The sequence below is a fragment of the Condylura cristata genome, unplaced genomic scaffold (genome assembly GCF_000260355.1).
Source record: "Condylura cristata isolate star-nosed mole 26May11 unplaced genomic scaffold, ConCri1.0 scaffold00009, whole genome shotgun sequence".
NCBI lineage: Eukaryota > Metazoa > Chordata > Mammalia > Eulipotyphla > Talpidae > Condylura > Condylura cristata.
In genome coordinates, this window is record NW_004567110.1 from 52805830 (window position 1) to 52819799 (window position 13970).

A 13970-nucleotide genomic window follows, 5' to 3' on the forward strand; every position below is an offset into this window, starting at 1 on the left:
GCTCCTTAAGTGAGCCCCTTTGAACTCCACGTGGGCTTTCCAGCCCCGGGTTCGAGCATCTAGCACTGGTGGGCAGACATTGGCGCGCCTTTGTGTCCCCGTGACACTACAGCATTGTGCTTTTCTACCCATTAACCAAGGATAAATGACCTAGATGTTTTGCCTATTAAAGCCTCATTTTTCTTTTGCCCTTTTGTTCTTTAGTGTACCACATTATCAGACGCTGCACACATTTCTAAGTATTCTCAGTCTCAGATGCCCTTTTGTGGGAGTAATAGGAGGTTTTTGTGTGTGGTTCTGTTGAGATATCTGGAGTGGAATTATGTGAAGGTAATTTAAGGTTTTTCTTCCTGTCTAGTCTGTAGACAATCAGTCTAGGGTATTAGTAACAGCTAATCTAGCATAAGAGGATATATCAAGAAACTGTACAAAGGCCAGAATGCTGTATTTGCATCTATTGCGAATACAAAAAATAGAGTGAACACCAGTTCCCTACGTACTACATTCTATAATTACATCTCTGCATATCATGGGTCACTTTTATTAAAAGCATCATTACTACAGTTGGCAGCAATTTACATTTTATCTTACATGATAGCAGTTTTCAAAGAAAAAATAAAAGGACATCACAACAAAGAAAAACAATACATTTACAAAGTCATGTCTGTAAACTTCAAGGCTAGTTTAGAGCTGAGGTAATGCTGTTTTAGCTTTGTGGCTAAAGTAACAAAGTCCTTTAATTTAAAAAAGGTACCTGATTCTCTCTTCTCTCATTCTTTATTTATTCATCTATTTATTTTGTTTATACCAGTGCATTACAAGACCACGAGACAATGTAACTGTAGTTCTGTCTGGCAAGAACCCTCCCAGTAGGTTAATTTCCAAAGGGACCCTTCACATTCAACAGCTGCCTTATTATTGCTGCGCCTCGGGACAGAGACGTTCACACTAACGTGAAGATTGTCAGAGTGTATGGATGTGTGTGGATGCGCAAATGTGGGACCCCCATACAGTCAAAAAGGGAAACAAATGAGCAAGTATGATATGTATGGTAAATTTCATCTTGACCTTCACAGCAAAAAAATTAAAATTAAAAAAATTAAATATATAACTTCATACTTCCTTTGAGCAGCACTTCCTTCCATTAGTGCCACTCAGTTACAAATTGCTCTTTATTATAATACCAATGGTACCAAAAGGAAAAAAAAAAAAAAAAAGCAGAGCATTATGTAAGTTTCCTTAAAAAAGACATGATCACCTCTCAAATTTCATCTCTCCTAGGGATAATAAATAATGCACTGCACAATACTTAATGACCAAGATACCTTTTGACACACCTGTATAACATGACTTGGACTTTTTTTTTTTTTTTTTTTGCTACACTATGTTACAGAACAGCTTATAAAACTAGGTATGAACATTAACTGTGAGTGTAAACAGTAGGACTACCACTTGTCAAAAGTTTTAAACACTTTAACTGGAACTGGTATTGGTTATTCATCATTTTCATTGTTTTCTATTTCCTCCCCCCCATCAAGTGAGTCTAGCTCTTCACCCTGTGCTATTTCGTCTTCTAAGATGGAGGACTCTGCAGTCTTATCCAGGTTCTCCTCGGCATCACTGCCTTCTAGGTTCTCTTCTTCCTGAAAGGTGCTACCCTCAGCCTTGTCGGGAGCCTTTTCTTCACTGGAGCCTACGGCATTCTGAAGTCCCGCTAACGCTGGGAACCCAGGCAGTGTCAATCCTCCCAGACCCGGAGGTAGAAACATGGACGGGTAGAAGAGGCCTGGTGCCATTGTGGACAGGAGGAAAGGGTTGAAGGCAAGTGGGCTGGAGGGCAATCCGGCCGGGGCGGTAGCAGCACCAACAGATCCATTCGCAGAGTCAGGAGCCGAAACAGCATCTGTGCTTTTCTCAGAGTCTTTATTCTCTTCTTCGTTCTCATTTCCCTTCTCTTCTACTTTTGAAGTGCTGTCTTCCAGGTCTCCTTGACTAGAAGCAGTAGTGGTGTTTCCAGTAGCAGCGGATAGAGGGTTGTTCAACAGCCCGCCCAGTCCGAACATGCTGGGCAGGCCCGCCATGCCCGGCAGCACCAGGGGCAGCACGGCAGCGGGGTTCTTAGTGTCGCCTCCGGCTGTGGCGGCTGTGGCCAGTCCTGGAGGGAAGCCCATGAGACCTGCCAGCTGGAGAGACTGCAGGTTCTGGAGATTCTGAAGGCTCGTCAGGTCCATCCCAGCAAACAGGCTGTTCACCAACAGAGGATTGATTCCTGATGTGGAGGCCACAGCAGCCGCAGCTGCAGCTGCCCTGGCAATTTCACTTTTAGGCCTTCTTCCCCTTCTGCTCGCTCCTTCTCCCCTCACCACGGGTCCAGTGAGGAGACGGTCAAACATTGACTCAGGAACAAAACCCTGAAGGGAATGGAGAGGTAGAGAGTGGCTATAAAAGTTGCTGAAGAGAACAGTGTCAGTGTGTGCCTTTATGATGAACTGAAAACCGGCAATTTGAAAGGGGACACATAAGCGATGGCCTAGCCCAAAAAGTGTAATGAAAGCGCAATGGTTAAAGCGCAATGTGAAAGCGCAATGGTAAAACTGTGGAAACAAAAATTCTATGCATTTTATTCAGCATTACTTAGTGCACTGAATCACGCAGAATTGGAGACAAGTGATGGAAGGGAGCTATCAGTGAGAGAAATGACTAAGCTATCTGCACCTATCCCTAACTTGAGAAGTAACATGAGAAGGTAGTGTAAACAACATGGAAAATTTTATTAAATAAAATTAATTAATTTTAGTACCTAGAGAAAGAAAAACATATGTTCACCCCAAAACCTACACATGAATGTCTGTAGCAGTTCTACTCATAACTGCCGAAATCTGAGAGCAACCTAGGTGTCCTCCCATGCAGACATCCATGCACTGGAGAACTGCTCGGCACTGAGGAGAAACAACTTTTGGCACATTCAACCACTTGGACAAATATGAACAACATTTGTGAAAGAAGTAGCCTCAGAAGGATACATGCTTTATGCTTTTGCTTATGTGAAAAAAACCTAAGACTGAAGAACATATCAGCAGTTGCCAAGGACTGGGGGTCGAGTGAAAATAATGAAAGGAATTTGGGGGGGGGGGAGCTGAGGGAGGAGTGATGGAATCATTTATATTATTTATATTCCAACCCTGGTGCCAATTCATGAAACTATTACACATGTTAAGACTGACAGAACTGCACAGCAAAAGAAGAATAAATAGGCTTACTGAATAGTTTAAACAAGCAAAAAGAATCAAGATGTTAGTAAGTTAATTTTACAAAGAAACACTTTAAAAAGGATTTTAGGCAGATTTGTATTTTTATATGAAAATCAGAAATGAAAGTTAATAATTTTATGATCCGAAACACCATAAATTCCAGTCCATAGATGGGCTATTAACTAGGATTATCTGAGGCATTCCTTCCTGTAGTAAGTTGACCTCTAAGATTATTAACATGCATTTCTGTACCTCTTAAGTAAGAGCTGACAAATGAATCCACTTGGACTTAATGATGCTTTGACAAGAAATAATGATGTATTAATGACATATGGATTGATATATTATGTCAGTCCTTTTAGTCCAAATTAGAACTGAACAATCAATAGCCAAAAGAAAATAAAGAAAAACTCAGAGAAACAGTATTATATAGATACCATTGTTGACAGAAATGTAGGCTTTGTACTTACAGACTGCTTAACTATATCAGTCCAGTCTGGAGCAACTGCAAATTCAGGATTTTCCTCTAGCCACCTGGGCAGATCCTTCATTGGAGGTGCCATAGCTCCACCCATCTGGGGAGAGGCAATTGAAAAATGACAAAATAACACAAATTCTTCCCTCTTCTCCTCCATCTACTCTCCCTCTCCCAACAATATAAACACACACACACCCCATAGACATATTCTAAAAGAAACATGATTCTTTTTCCTTATAAAAGATGTCAAGATAAGGTAAGGTAAAAAATCCCCAATCTTTACCTTCTTTCCATTTCGTTTATTGACAACAGGTACCCTTTCCTCTCCTGTCAAAGTGTTTATATCCAGTTTGTTAGGGTTTCGACATCTATGTCGTTTCTGTTTCGGTTTCTGAAATGAGGAAAACAGCATGTCTGCGTTCTTCTGCAAAAAAGCAAAAATATATATTAAGTAAATATGCTTTTAGGACTTACCTTTTCTTGTATAAATGAAAGGAGAATGTTCATCTCTCATATCTATGAGAGTTCCGAGATTTTAATTAGAAATCATAATTTTAATAGAAAGGAAAACTTTCTTTTCTGTACACCGAGGAACTAAACCAATGCATGAACTAAGGATGTACTACCCCTTTTCTATCATTAAAAACACGTAATGTCATTTCTTCAAGGGAAACTGTCTCTAGTACCTTTGTTAATTTCTAGTAAGTGACTTGAATGAATACAAGATGATGATCATCACAACTGAGAACGTGAGACCTTACACCAGGAGAACCCACACAAGGGATAACAAGGCCTGTGCAGGAGAGGGCATTATGAGTGGGAGGAACCCAACTTAGGCTGAACTCAACAAAATGAAATATAAATCCCTACATTTAAGTTTCACAAAATTATCCACATAGGCACAGGAAGTAAAGGTCTGCACTGTGAGCTAAACAATTTATGTGTAGTATCACTTGGAGATACTGTCCAGTGACCAACATAAAGCTTAGGGTTACTTGTTTAAAAGTCCTAGGAGCAAATTAAGTCTTAGGCTGCCCTAGGTGAGCAAATCTTCTTAAATAACAGCTTCACTGTATTGTATAGTGGTGAGACCTGGCCTGAAGGGCAATTTAAGTATATTCACAAGTGTTAGAAAGGAATGCAACCACCTAGAAACCATGCAAGGAGTGACAGATGGGAGAAAGAAAAAGTAAGGAAATGCATAACAGGCATCATCAAGTAATTGCAAGGCTGTCTTTCATGCAGGCCAGACCTGAAGCTAGTTTCTCTGTTTATACAGAATAAACAATGACAAAAGTTGGGAACTGTTTGAGATGAGACCTTCAACCAAAAAAGTAAGAGGCACCAGCAGTTTCTGTGCCGTATGAGGGAAGGTGACAGACTGTCCTACCAAGCTACCTCCAAATGCTGCAATACTTACTGGTACATAACTTGGCATATCAACAGTGTAAGTAGGATGCAGCTTCAGCCATTCGACTAGATCCTTATTTTTAGGAGCATCTTCCCCCACCAGCCTAGTCCCATCTTCAAGATTTATAACAGGGATCCGTGTGTCTGGGTCCAGCTGCCCAGGAGAAGGAATGTTTCTTGTTGGTGTGGTCTCTATATCTTCTTCAAAAGCTTTGGTCACCTCAGCATCCTCCTGTAGAAAGTCCACAATGGTCTAAATTCTCACACAAAGACAGACATTCTGTCAACATCTCATACCCCAAAATGCAATCCTAGGTTTATGGATCTTTGATCAAAAGGCAAAATGCTACTTGAAACAATGTCTGTATTGGAACAGCTATTAGAAGATGAAACTTTAATAATCATTCTTGCAGAATTCGTCACTAGGCAGAAAATTCAGGCTATCCACATACCTGTTGAGATCTTAAACACTTCACTAGGGAGACAATATGGGCATTACTGTCTGAGCTTGATATGCATGAAAGCTAGCTTCTTTAAGCTCTTCAAGGGCTCCCTGGACAAGATCATTAAAGAATTTTTTGAAGAAATGTTCCAAAGCCAGTGTGTCTGGTATTTGTGGACACGCTGGGTGCAGCACAATTTGGTTGGTAGTGGAAGTATTTTGTGTTAGGTATCTGTGTATCTGTGGCAACACTGAGAAGAGCAACTAACTGAAGTCTAGACTCCGCCATTGCCCAGCCACTGACACACACAAACTCTGTTACTTCTACTTCCAGGCATTTTTTAGATCAGCCCATTTGTCCACTCCTACTTTGAGTCAGGATTTTCTCACTTTTCCACTACTGCAACATTTCGAAGAGGTTGCCCTGATTCTCAGCTCTCTTGAGGGCTACAAGCCTGAGTTCTTTAGCATGGCAATCAAGGCCCTACAGGATTTGCATCCACCCTACCTTATCTCCAAGCTCGTCTCTGCTGAACCTCACCTCCTCCTCAATCCCAGGTCACTAATTTTAAGGTCATCAAATGTGACGAGGCTCTCTACCTTCAATCTCTTCACACAAAATTGTTTTGTGCACTTTTTTCAAATGATCAACTTCTACATAATTTTAACAACTTAACCAAAATACAACCATCTCCAGAGAAACATCCCCATCTATTCCTCCCCAGCAACTCCTTCCTCTCTTCCTATTCTTCCCTTGGGATCACAAATACCCCTGGCATTCCCCACAATTATGGCACAACACTCAATATCCCCTCATCCAAAACACTGAGTTTTCTGGTGCAAGCACTTGTTGGGCTTTTATTCTTCACATCTTAGTGTCTGGCACAGAGGCAGGACCAGGTTCCATAGTGTTGCTTAGTGCACATCCTCAGCCTATTTTTTCAGGCAGCAAAGTAGTCTCCAGTTGGAGTGCCGACATACAAAATTTTAGGATTTATCTTGTTTGACACAAGTAACATTGCGAACTTTATGCCTCTTCGCTACTCAGTTTCGTTATAGCATTTTCCTTGTTTTTAAGTGCGTACCCATAATGCCCCACAGCACCGAATGAAAAATCCTCAAATCCCAATATGTGGGGCCTCCTTGGTGACATAGAGGTTAAAGACACAGTCTATCAAGCTACTGCCAAACATTGCAGCACCGGAGTTCGATCCCTGGCCAGATAAATGATCCACATGGCGAAGAAGATCTCTCCAGTCTCGCCCGCTGCTCTCCTCAGCAGTATATTTCATTTCAGTCAATCTGTCTGTTCTGCTCCCCACTCTGTTCTCTGGTGAATCCTCTCACTATCCACATGTCTGGCCTACACCTCAGTTCTTGTATGCATAAATAAATACATCTTTTAAAAAGAAAAACCAATATATGACAGTAATTAAAAAAAAAAAAACCAAAACACCCTTAGCACTACATTCTTAATACCTATTGGATGTTTTCTCAATTTTGAACTAGGTTAATAAATGTGACTTTAGAAAAAGGAAAATATCAAAGAATTCTTCACAGTTGCTTAAGTCTGTGAAAGGAATCAAACCAGCTTTATGTTTTATATGGAAGTTAAATGTGAAATGGGAAAAAGCATGTGGGCCACAGTGGCTACCAAGGCCTGGCACTAGAGTCTCCAGAAACTGCATACCATGGCTCAAATATGGAACACGGAGGAGGACGGGTCCTGTGCGTAGAAATGCCCCAATTTGGTGATATTTACAGAGGAAGGATGGTCAGTGAATAAAACTCATCAAAGTGTTTCAGGCTAGTCATAAGAGACATAAACTGGGGCCACACCCCAAAAAAGGGCATTTTCATTTATGTAGCAAGCACTTGACAACTTAAGAGGTGTATTTTTAAAAGAGTTTCAAAATAATCAGGCCATTATTATCAGCAAAAACGACCATTATGATGACTGGTACATGGGTAATGAATTTTGAAAATTAATGTTTAATCACTTCCAGCTCTGTATTAATCAGACCACTGGGCAACTTTCAACACTATTTTGTCATTTCTAGACTTTAATTCAACTTCCTCCCCTTTTAAGTAATTAAACTTTCTCTGTCCAGAAAATAAAATGTGGACAAATATATAAAAATAGGGGTAGAATAAGGAAAAACAAGAAAACACACAGTTTCTGTTCAGTTTCCCAAGCCATGTCCTACCACCCTGGGAGGGCCGGCTGTGGCTCAGCCTGGGCCAGGGCAGCTGCTGGGTGTTGTGCTCCTCGGGGCACCCGGGAGGCAGCCCAGCACCACTGCGCCGACATGGGCCCCAGTCTATGCAGCCCTTTCATCAGGGACCACAAGAACTGGGTTCTTTGGGGGTAAAAGCCTTGGTATTAATTAGATGGCAGGCACATTTTTAGTTGTGCTTGAAGCAGATACAGGAAAAGAATTATTTTGATTATAATGCACTCCTTTTCTTTCAGTTGAAAAAAAATCAAATCCATTGCCACATACATTTCATTCAAACCTAAAAGCGAAGATCTTTTTTCAGCCAAATTTATTTTTAAATACTTAGCTATAGAGGTAGGAGAATGTGCAACCACTAGCTTTGTATGCAAATACAAACCTTAAATCTGAAATGAAATATTTACACTAATCTAATAAACACCAGTCTGAAATATATTGATGCTTTTAAAAGCAGAAGCTTTTTCCACCTCAAGAATTCAGAGATAACAACTATAGCTCAGAGAACATGGTTTTGTTTAGGACCAGTCTTCCGAGAGTAATCAATATATCAGGATCTTGGGAAGAATAAATCCTCAAGCTACATTTGGTTCAGGTCGAGTAGTCTGTATCAAGGCTCAACACAATTTTCCAGCTCAGAACCATGACTGTTCACTGCAATGCCATTTCTTAAGTGGAAGAAGCCAGCTTTAATAGCACATCACTGAGAGGAACAGAGCCCAGCACTGTCAGTGGTGCAGGGGCCCTGTCTGGCGACGTGGGCACACACAATGCAAGTGAGCTCCGGACTTACTGCACTCAATGACGTTCGTTTGTGGCTCATGAAAAGCAGATCAAGGCCCTCCACGTTTTTCCTCCTTCCCCGCCTCCTCTTCATGGGAGGCTCTCCATCCACTAGGGAGCCATTAAGCAGATGCCTTGTGGGTGTGCGTGACAGACCTGCCTGGAGCAGTTCCATTTGAGTCTTAAAGGCATCAGACACTGGTGTTGAGACATTAGGCAAGATAAACTTTGAAGTAAGAGATGAAAAATTTGAGGTAGAGCTTGTTGCCTCTCTTGAGGCCTTTGATAAATCTACAACTTTTTCTTGTCCATTTTCTGAGACCACCTGAGACTCCCGCAGTTGGGCAACCATCTCCATGAGGTTTCGCCGCTTGGCAGCTCTTTCAGCCTCTATTTCAATTTTTCTTCTTCTCCTCCTCCGCTGGCGGGGGACAGAGAGGTTGAGGGCATCCTCCTATTGAAAAATTCCAACAAAATAATGAGCCAACACTGTACCTGCTATCCGGGGCAGGCTCTCAGAAATAAAGAATAAGGAGCATAAGGAATGAAAACACCTGTGACTGCTGAACCGAGCGGAGGGAGCAGCAGACATTCTATTTCTAAGTAGAACCAGTGAAACACAACCTTCCACAGCAAGTTAAGGTTTAGAGAGCTTACCTTTACAGTGCAGAGGAAGCAGCACTAACTTACCTTTGACAACTGAGGAGAAGTCGTGAGGTCCTCACTCGCACTAATGCTTGCCTGGCCGACCATGGAGAGCTCCGCAAAGCTCCTCTTCTGCAGGGGACTGTCCACAGTGGGGGGTGTATAACCAGGGATGAGGCCCTGGAAATCAAACATCTGGCGCCTATTTACTGGCCATTTGCCTTTCAACACCGCTTCACAGATGTTGTCTAATCGGTTTATCATTACTCGATCCTGGAGGGAGAAGAAAAGTCACACAAAATTGTAACAAAGACCTCATGAAAATTCCTGGATAAATATGTCCGTGAAGACGCTAAAGAGCATAAATAGGCTTAAAAGGCCATCAGTGGGCAAAAAGTAAAACAAAAAAAAATAAGCAAGCAAATGAACAAAAACCATCCTAACAGTATTCAGCTGATTGTAAGGTTCTAAGGTGACCAATACAGAAAATTTAGTATTTCTCAGTTATGGACACTGAACCACATCATTGAGAAAATGTCACATAATCACCAGCTCTAAAATGTTCCCATGTTTTAAATGTAACTTTTATTCCCACTGAAAGTATTGGTGAAAGCTAGCAGGTCACACTGGAACCCTGCATAGCTCTTCAATGCTCTGGTGCTTCAGATCCATAGGCAGGATCAGTCTGTCCCGAAAAGTGGAACATCATTAGCGTCACTATTAATAAAGTTCAGTATTACAAAATGGGTACCAACCTAGGAACACCTAATGAATGTCAATTTGCATTCCCCACCTATTATCGCTTCAAATTTCATTGAAGCGTGTACATTAAAAATTTCTAATTACAGCTCTTAGAATCAGTTTCCATAGATTAAAAGTGCCTGCTACTCTAGACCTTTTGACTGATCTGGGAAACTTCCTTCTATACTCAGTAAGAGAGATTAGCATAATGGGGGAGTATAAAGGACTATAGAAAGAAAAATTATCTTTGATAGTACACTTTCCAGCTAAAAATCTTTCACATTGTTTCTAACATTAACTAACATGTAGGGAGACAAGACTGGGTGTGAGTTGACTGAAGCCATTTTCATGTTGTTTGTTTTAAACCAGACAGCCCTGGTAAGGTGATTAGGATAATTATTTACCCACCCTGAAGAACATATCCAAATTACAAAGAGATGTATTATGAAATTATGCTAGTTAGCCCCCCCCAAAGTTATTTCCATTTTGCATTTGTAGAGATAACTATATCTGCAATGATCTCGTAATGCACTAAAGCAAATGGGTCAATTGTGTATGTTAAGAACAGTATAGGTTTCCATATTAAAGATGTTTGAAATATGAAAGTCCTGTTTCTGATTTTAAACAATTCAAAATACAATCTTAATAGTCTGTACATTTTTCCACATGCCTTGTTTTTAAGGTTATAAAATGTTGCTATTGCTATGTAAAACAACATGGAGGTTGCTCAAAAACTTAAAAAAAAAAAAAATAGAATTAGCAGATCCTCCCTGGTGGCACAAGGGATTAAGTCTCAGCACAAGGAAGGTATCTGCAGCCACTGCAGCAGGAGCTCCCAGCCAGGGAGGTGACCCATATGGCACAGCAGACCTCTCCTGTCCCAGCTGCTGCTTCCCTCGGCAGTGTATTTCAGTAGATCTGCCTGTTCTGCTCCCTACTCTGTCTCTGGTGAATCTTCTCACTGTCCCTGCACCTCTGGCCTATATCTTTGTATGCATAAATAAATAAATCTTAAAAAAATAAAAAGAACTACAGTATGACCCACCAATGCACTTTGGAATTGAAAGCAGATCTCAAAGAAACATTTATTCACTTAAGTTCACAGTAGGACTATAATTACTCAGGTTATGAAAAGAACCCACATGTCTCACTGATGGATGAATAAAGAAGATATGGTATACGTGTACAATAGAATATTATTTAATCTTTAAAGCATGTGGATGAGCCTTGAGGACATCACACTAAGTGAACCTAGGTAGTCATAAATAGACAAATATTGTATGATTCCTATTGTATGAGGAATCTAAAGTAGTTAAATTCAGAGAAACTGAAATTAGAGTGCTGGTTGCCAGGAGCTGGGGGTGGGGATGGGAGAAAAAAGAGGGGTTGCTTCAGACCTACGTGATGTAAGTGTTCTAGAAATCTGTTTCACAACGTAACTCTACTGAATGCCAGTCCATGAACACTTAAAAAAATGCTTCAGATGGTAATTTCACACTATGTATATTTTACCACAAACTTTTTGAAAAGTCCACACATCTTATTTTGCCAAACAATGGGTCTGCTGAAATAATAATCCATAAATTGTAGCAGTGGTTGTTAAACTAAAATGCTTCAAGAAATCAAGACCCAAATACATATTTCCACTTCCTATTATCTTTCCTTCAGGTTACTCTTCCTATGCTATTACAAAATGAGATTTTTTTTCCTTTGTACTTATCCAGACTGTTTTTTAAAAATGAGAAAAATCTATGATTTTCATACACTGAATCCAAGTTTAGTTTAAGATTATTTGTAAAATCAAGCTAGAAGGATTTTCTCCACCTCACTCTTCTTTGATCAACATTCAATACTAAATAACGAAAGACCCACCAACCTTAGGCCAAAAAGAAAAGGCAAATGTTCTTTCATGAAGAAGCTGAGCTACTGAAGGGTCTCCATCCTCCATGTAAAATCCATCCCGTGTTTCATCCCTAGCAGTGCTCATAGAAGCATTGCTTTCTTCATCAAAATTCTTCCCTCTAGAAACAGCTCCTGCTGAGAAACAAGTTAATTTGCATTACTCACAATCAGAATATCACTGAAAAAAAGGAGATGAGTAAAAAGTTCACAAAGGACATGAGTACAAGGGTGAATACCACTCGGCTCCATTTTATTGAGTCAATACTATATGGGTAAGGTGGTATTGGAAATTTTACAAATATTACTGTTTATGTCTTGCACAGGCCCTTTCACGTAGTGGTGTTATTCCATTTTGTAGATTAAGAAGCAGAGGCCTAGAGAGGCGCCATCACAGGTCACCTAGCATTGTGTCAGTTAATCTCAGAGGCTGCTGAATGACAACCAAGTCTCTGACCCAAACGGGCCTATGTCCTCTCCACTCAGGAAAAAGGGCTAATGTGTTGGCTAAAGTTCAAAGTTCCAGCTCCAGCAGGATAATACAACATGCTACCTTATTTCACTTTGTGCAGTGACCTAACCATGACTTCGAAAGAAAAATGGGTTAATTTTAGATTTTACTTCTACCCTTTACCTCTGAATTTAAAATACATGAATCATCATCTGTTTTAAAATAATAACTAATATTTACTCAGTGAATGACACTTCCTCCTCACACTTAACTCTCCAAATTAAAATCACCCAGGATTCTTCATACACTGCAACAGTTAAGTGTCTATAAAAATTTATTCAAATTCTTTGAAATACTGTATTTCCATGCCATATTAGAGGAAAATCAGTATCTAAGCATAGCCTGCAATTATTCCCTGAAGAGCACAAATCACGTACCACACCACCTCACATGGCAGTGGTGGCATCAGGGGAGAGGCCCGGATGGGAAGGCATTACCTTCAGGCTGGGAAGATTCTTCTGACTTATCATCATCCTCCAGTTTTTCTTCTTCATCCTCTTCAGAACCTTTTTCTGAAATAGACTTGGGCCCAGTATCTGCACTGACCTCCACACCTTTCGGTCCATTTTTCACAGAGCTGGTCAGGGCCTCGCACTCCTGCTTGCTATCCTTTTCCCCACCGCCATCGGCTTCTTCTTCTTCCTCTTTCACTTCAGGTTTCTCTGGGACAGTCGCATTTTCAGACTCCTCTACCTTGCCTTCAGTTTGTACCACCACCTTTTCGTCCTGGACGTGAGTGGATGAGACGACTGCAGGAGTCTGGCCAAACCCCATGGCCAGTGGGTTCAAGGAAGAACTACTGCCTGCCCCTCTGCTTTGAGCAAAGTTTTTGTGTGCATCTAGGAAGGATAACTCAGGGTCGTTGAGGATGTGATAATCCGTCCGACTGACCCCATGTTTAGCAGCCCCCACCAACAAGTCTCGGTCATGCCGACCACATTCCCACCATTCCGGCAAATCCAAACTCGGCTGGCAGAGCTTCAGCCTCTCTCCCAGCTGTGGGTGGTGAAGGACTTGCTCGCGTATCTTCCGGAGCAGTTCAATGCGGTAGAGAGTTCTAGAGGCACGCTCTTCTGTGATTGGTTCAATCATGGAAGAGAGGTCAGGCGGTTCTGTGACAGGGAAACAATCGTATTTACTTGGGAAAAGTGCACATGTGCATGAAATTATTCACTATCACTTTTACTTTATTGGCCTTTCAGTACAGAATGTTACTGAGTGACCTACCATCATCTGGCTTAGTAGGCATTCGACACACTCGCCTACACATAGCCACAAAACAACTGAAGTATTTCTCCAAACTCTCATCAGACTTTTTGTCAAGTCTGGCAAAGGCTCGAAACTGGTTCCAGTCGAACTGCTGTTTCATGGGATCAAAAATAACTCCAAAAGTGGACACCACACGATAAAAATCAGCCTCTTCTCTCCTCGTCCACCTTTGAGAAAGAAGACATTTGCTTGAATTGTACTTGCACAACAAGGCTTAAAGTGTATTATTATTTCTTTTCCTCTTTCCCCTATGCTTAACACACAGCACTTATTTTGGGAATGGGGAGACACTGTTGATGACTCTTGC

At 41.0% G+C, this 13970-nt stretch overlaps 1 protein-coding gene across 1 annotated transcript in view; it reads right to left on the reverse strand.

Annotated features, from left to right (window-relative positions):
• Nucleotides 1–512: 512 nt before the first annotated feature.
• The window catches only part of CHD7 (chromodomain helicase DNA binding protein 7), a 127113-nt gene continuing 113655 nt past the window's right edge, over nt 513–13970 (reverse strand). Inside the window, exons 29-37 of the mRNA XM_004679850.2 lie at nt 13622–13830; nt 12832–13506; nt 11861–12021; nt 9289–9516; nt 8609–9052; nt 5150–5371; nt 4013–4153; nt 3722–3826; nt 513–2411 (exon numbers count right to left, since the gene is read on the reverse strand). Of these exons, the coding sequence (XP_004679907.1) occupies nt 1494–2411; nt 3722–3826; nt 4013–4153; nt 5150–5371; nt 8609–9052; nt 9289–9516; nt 11861–12021; nt 12832–13506; nt 13622–13830 (3103 nt within the window). The 3' untranslated portion in view covers nt 513–1493. The remainder of the gene's footprint in view (nt 2412–3721; nt 3827–4012; nt 4154–5149; nt 5372–8608; nt 9053–9288; nt 9517–11860; nt 12022–12831; nt 13507–13621; nt 13831–13970) is intronic.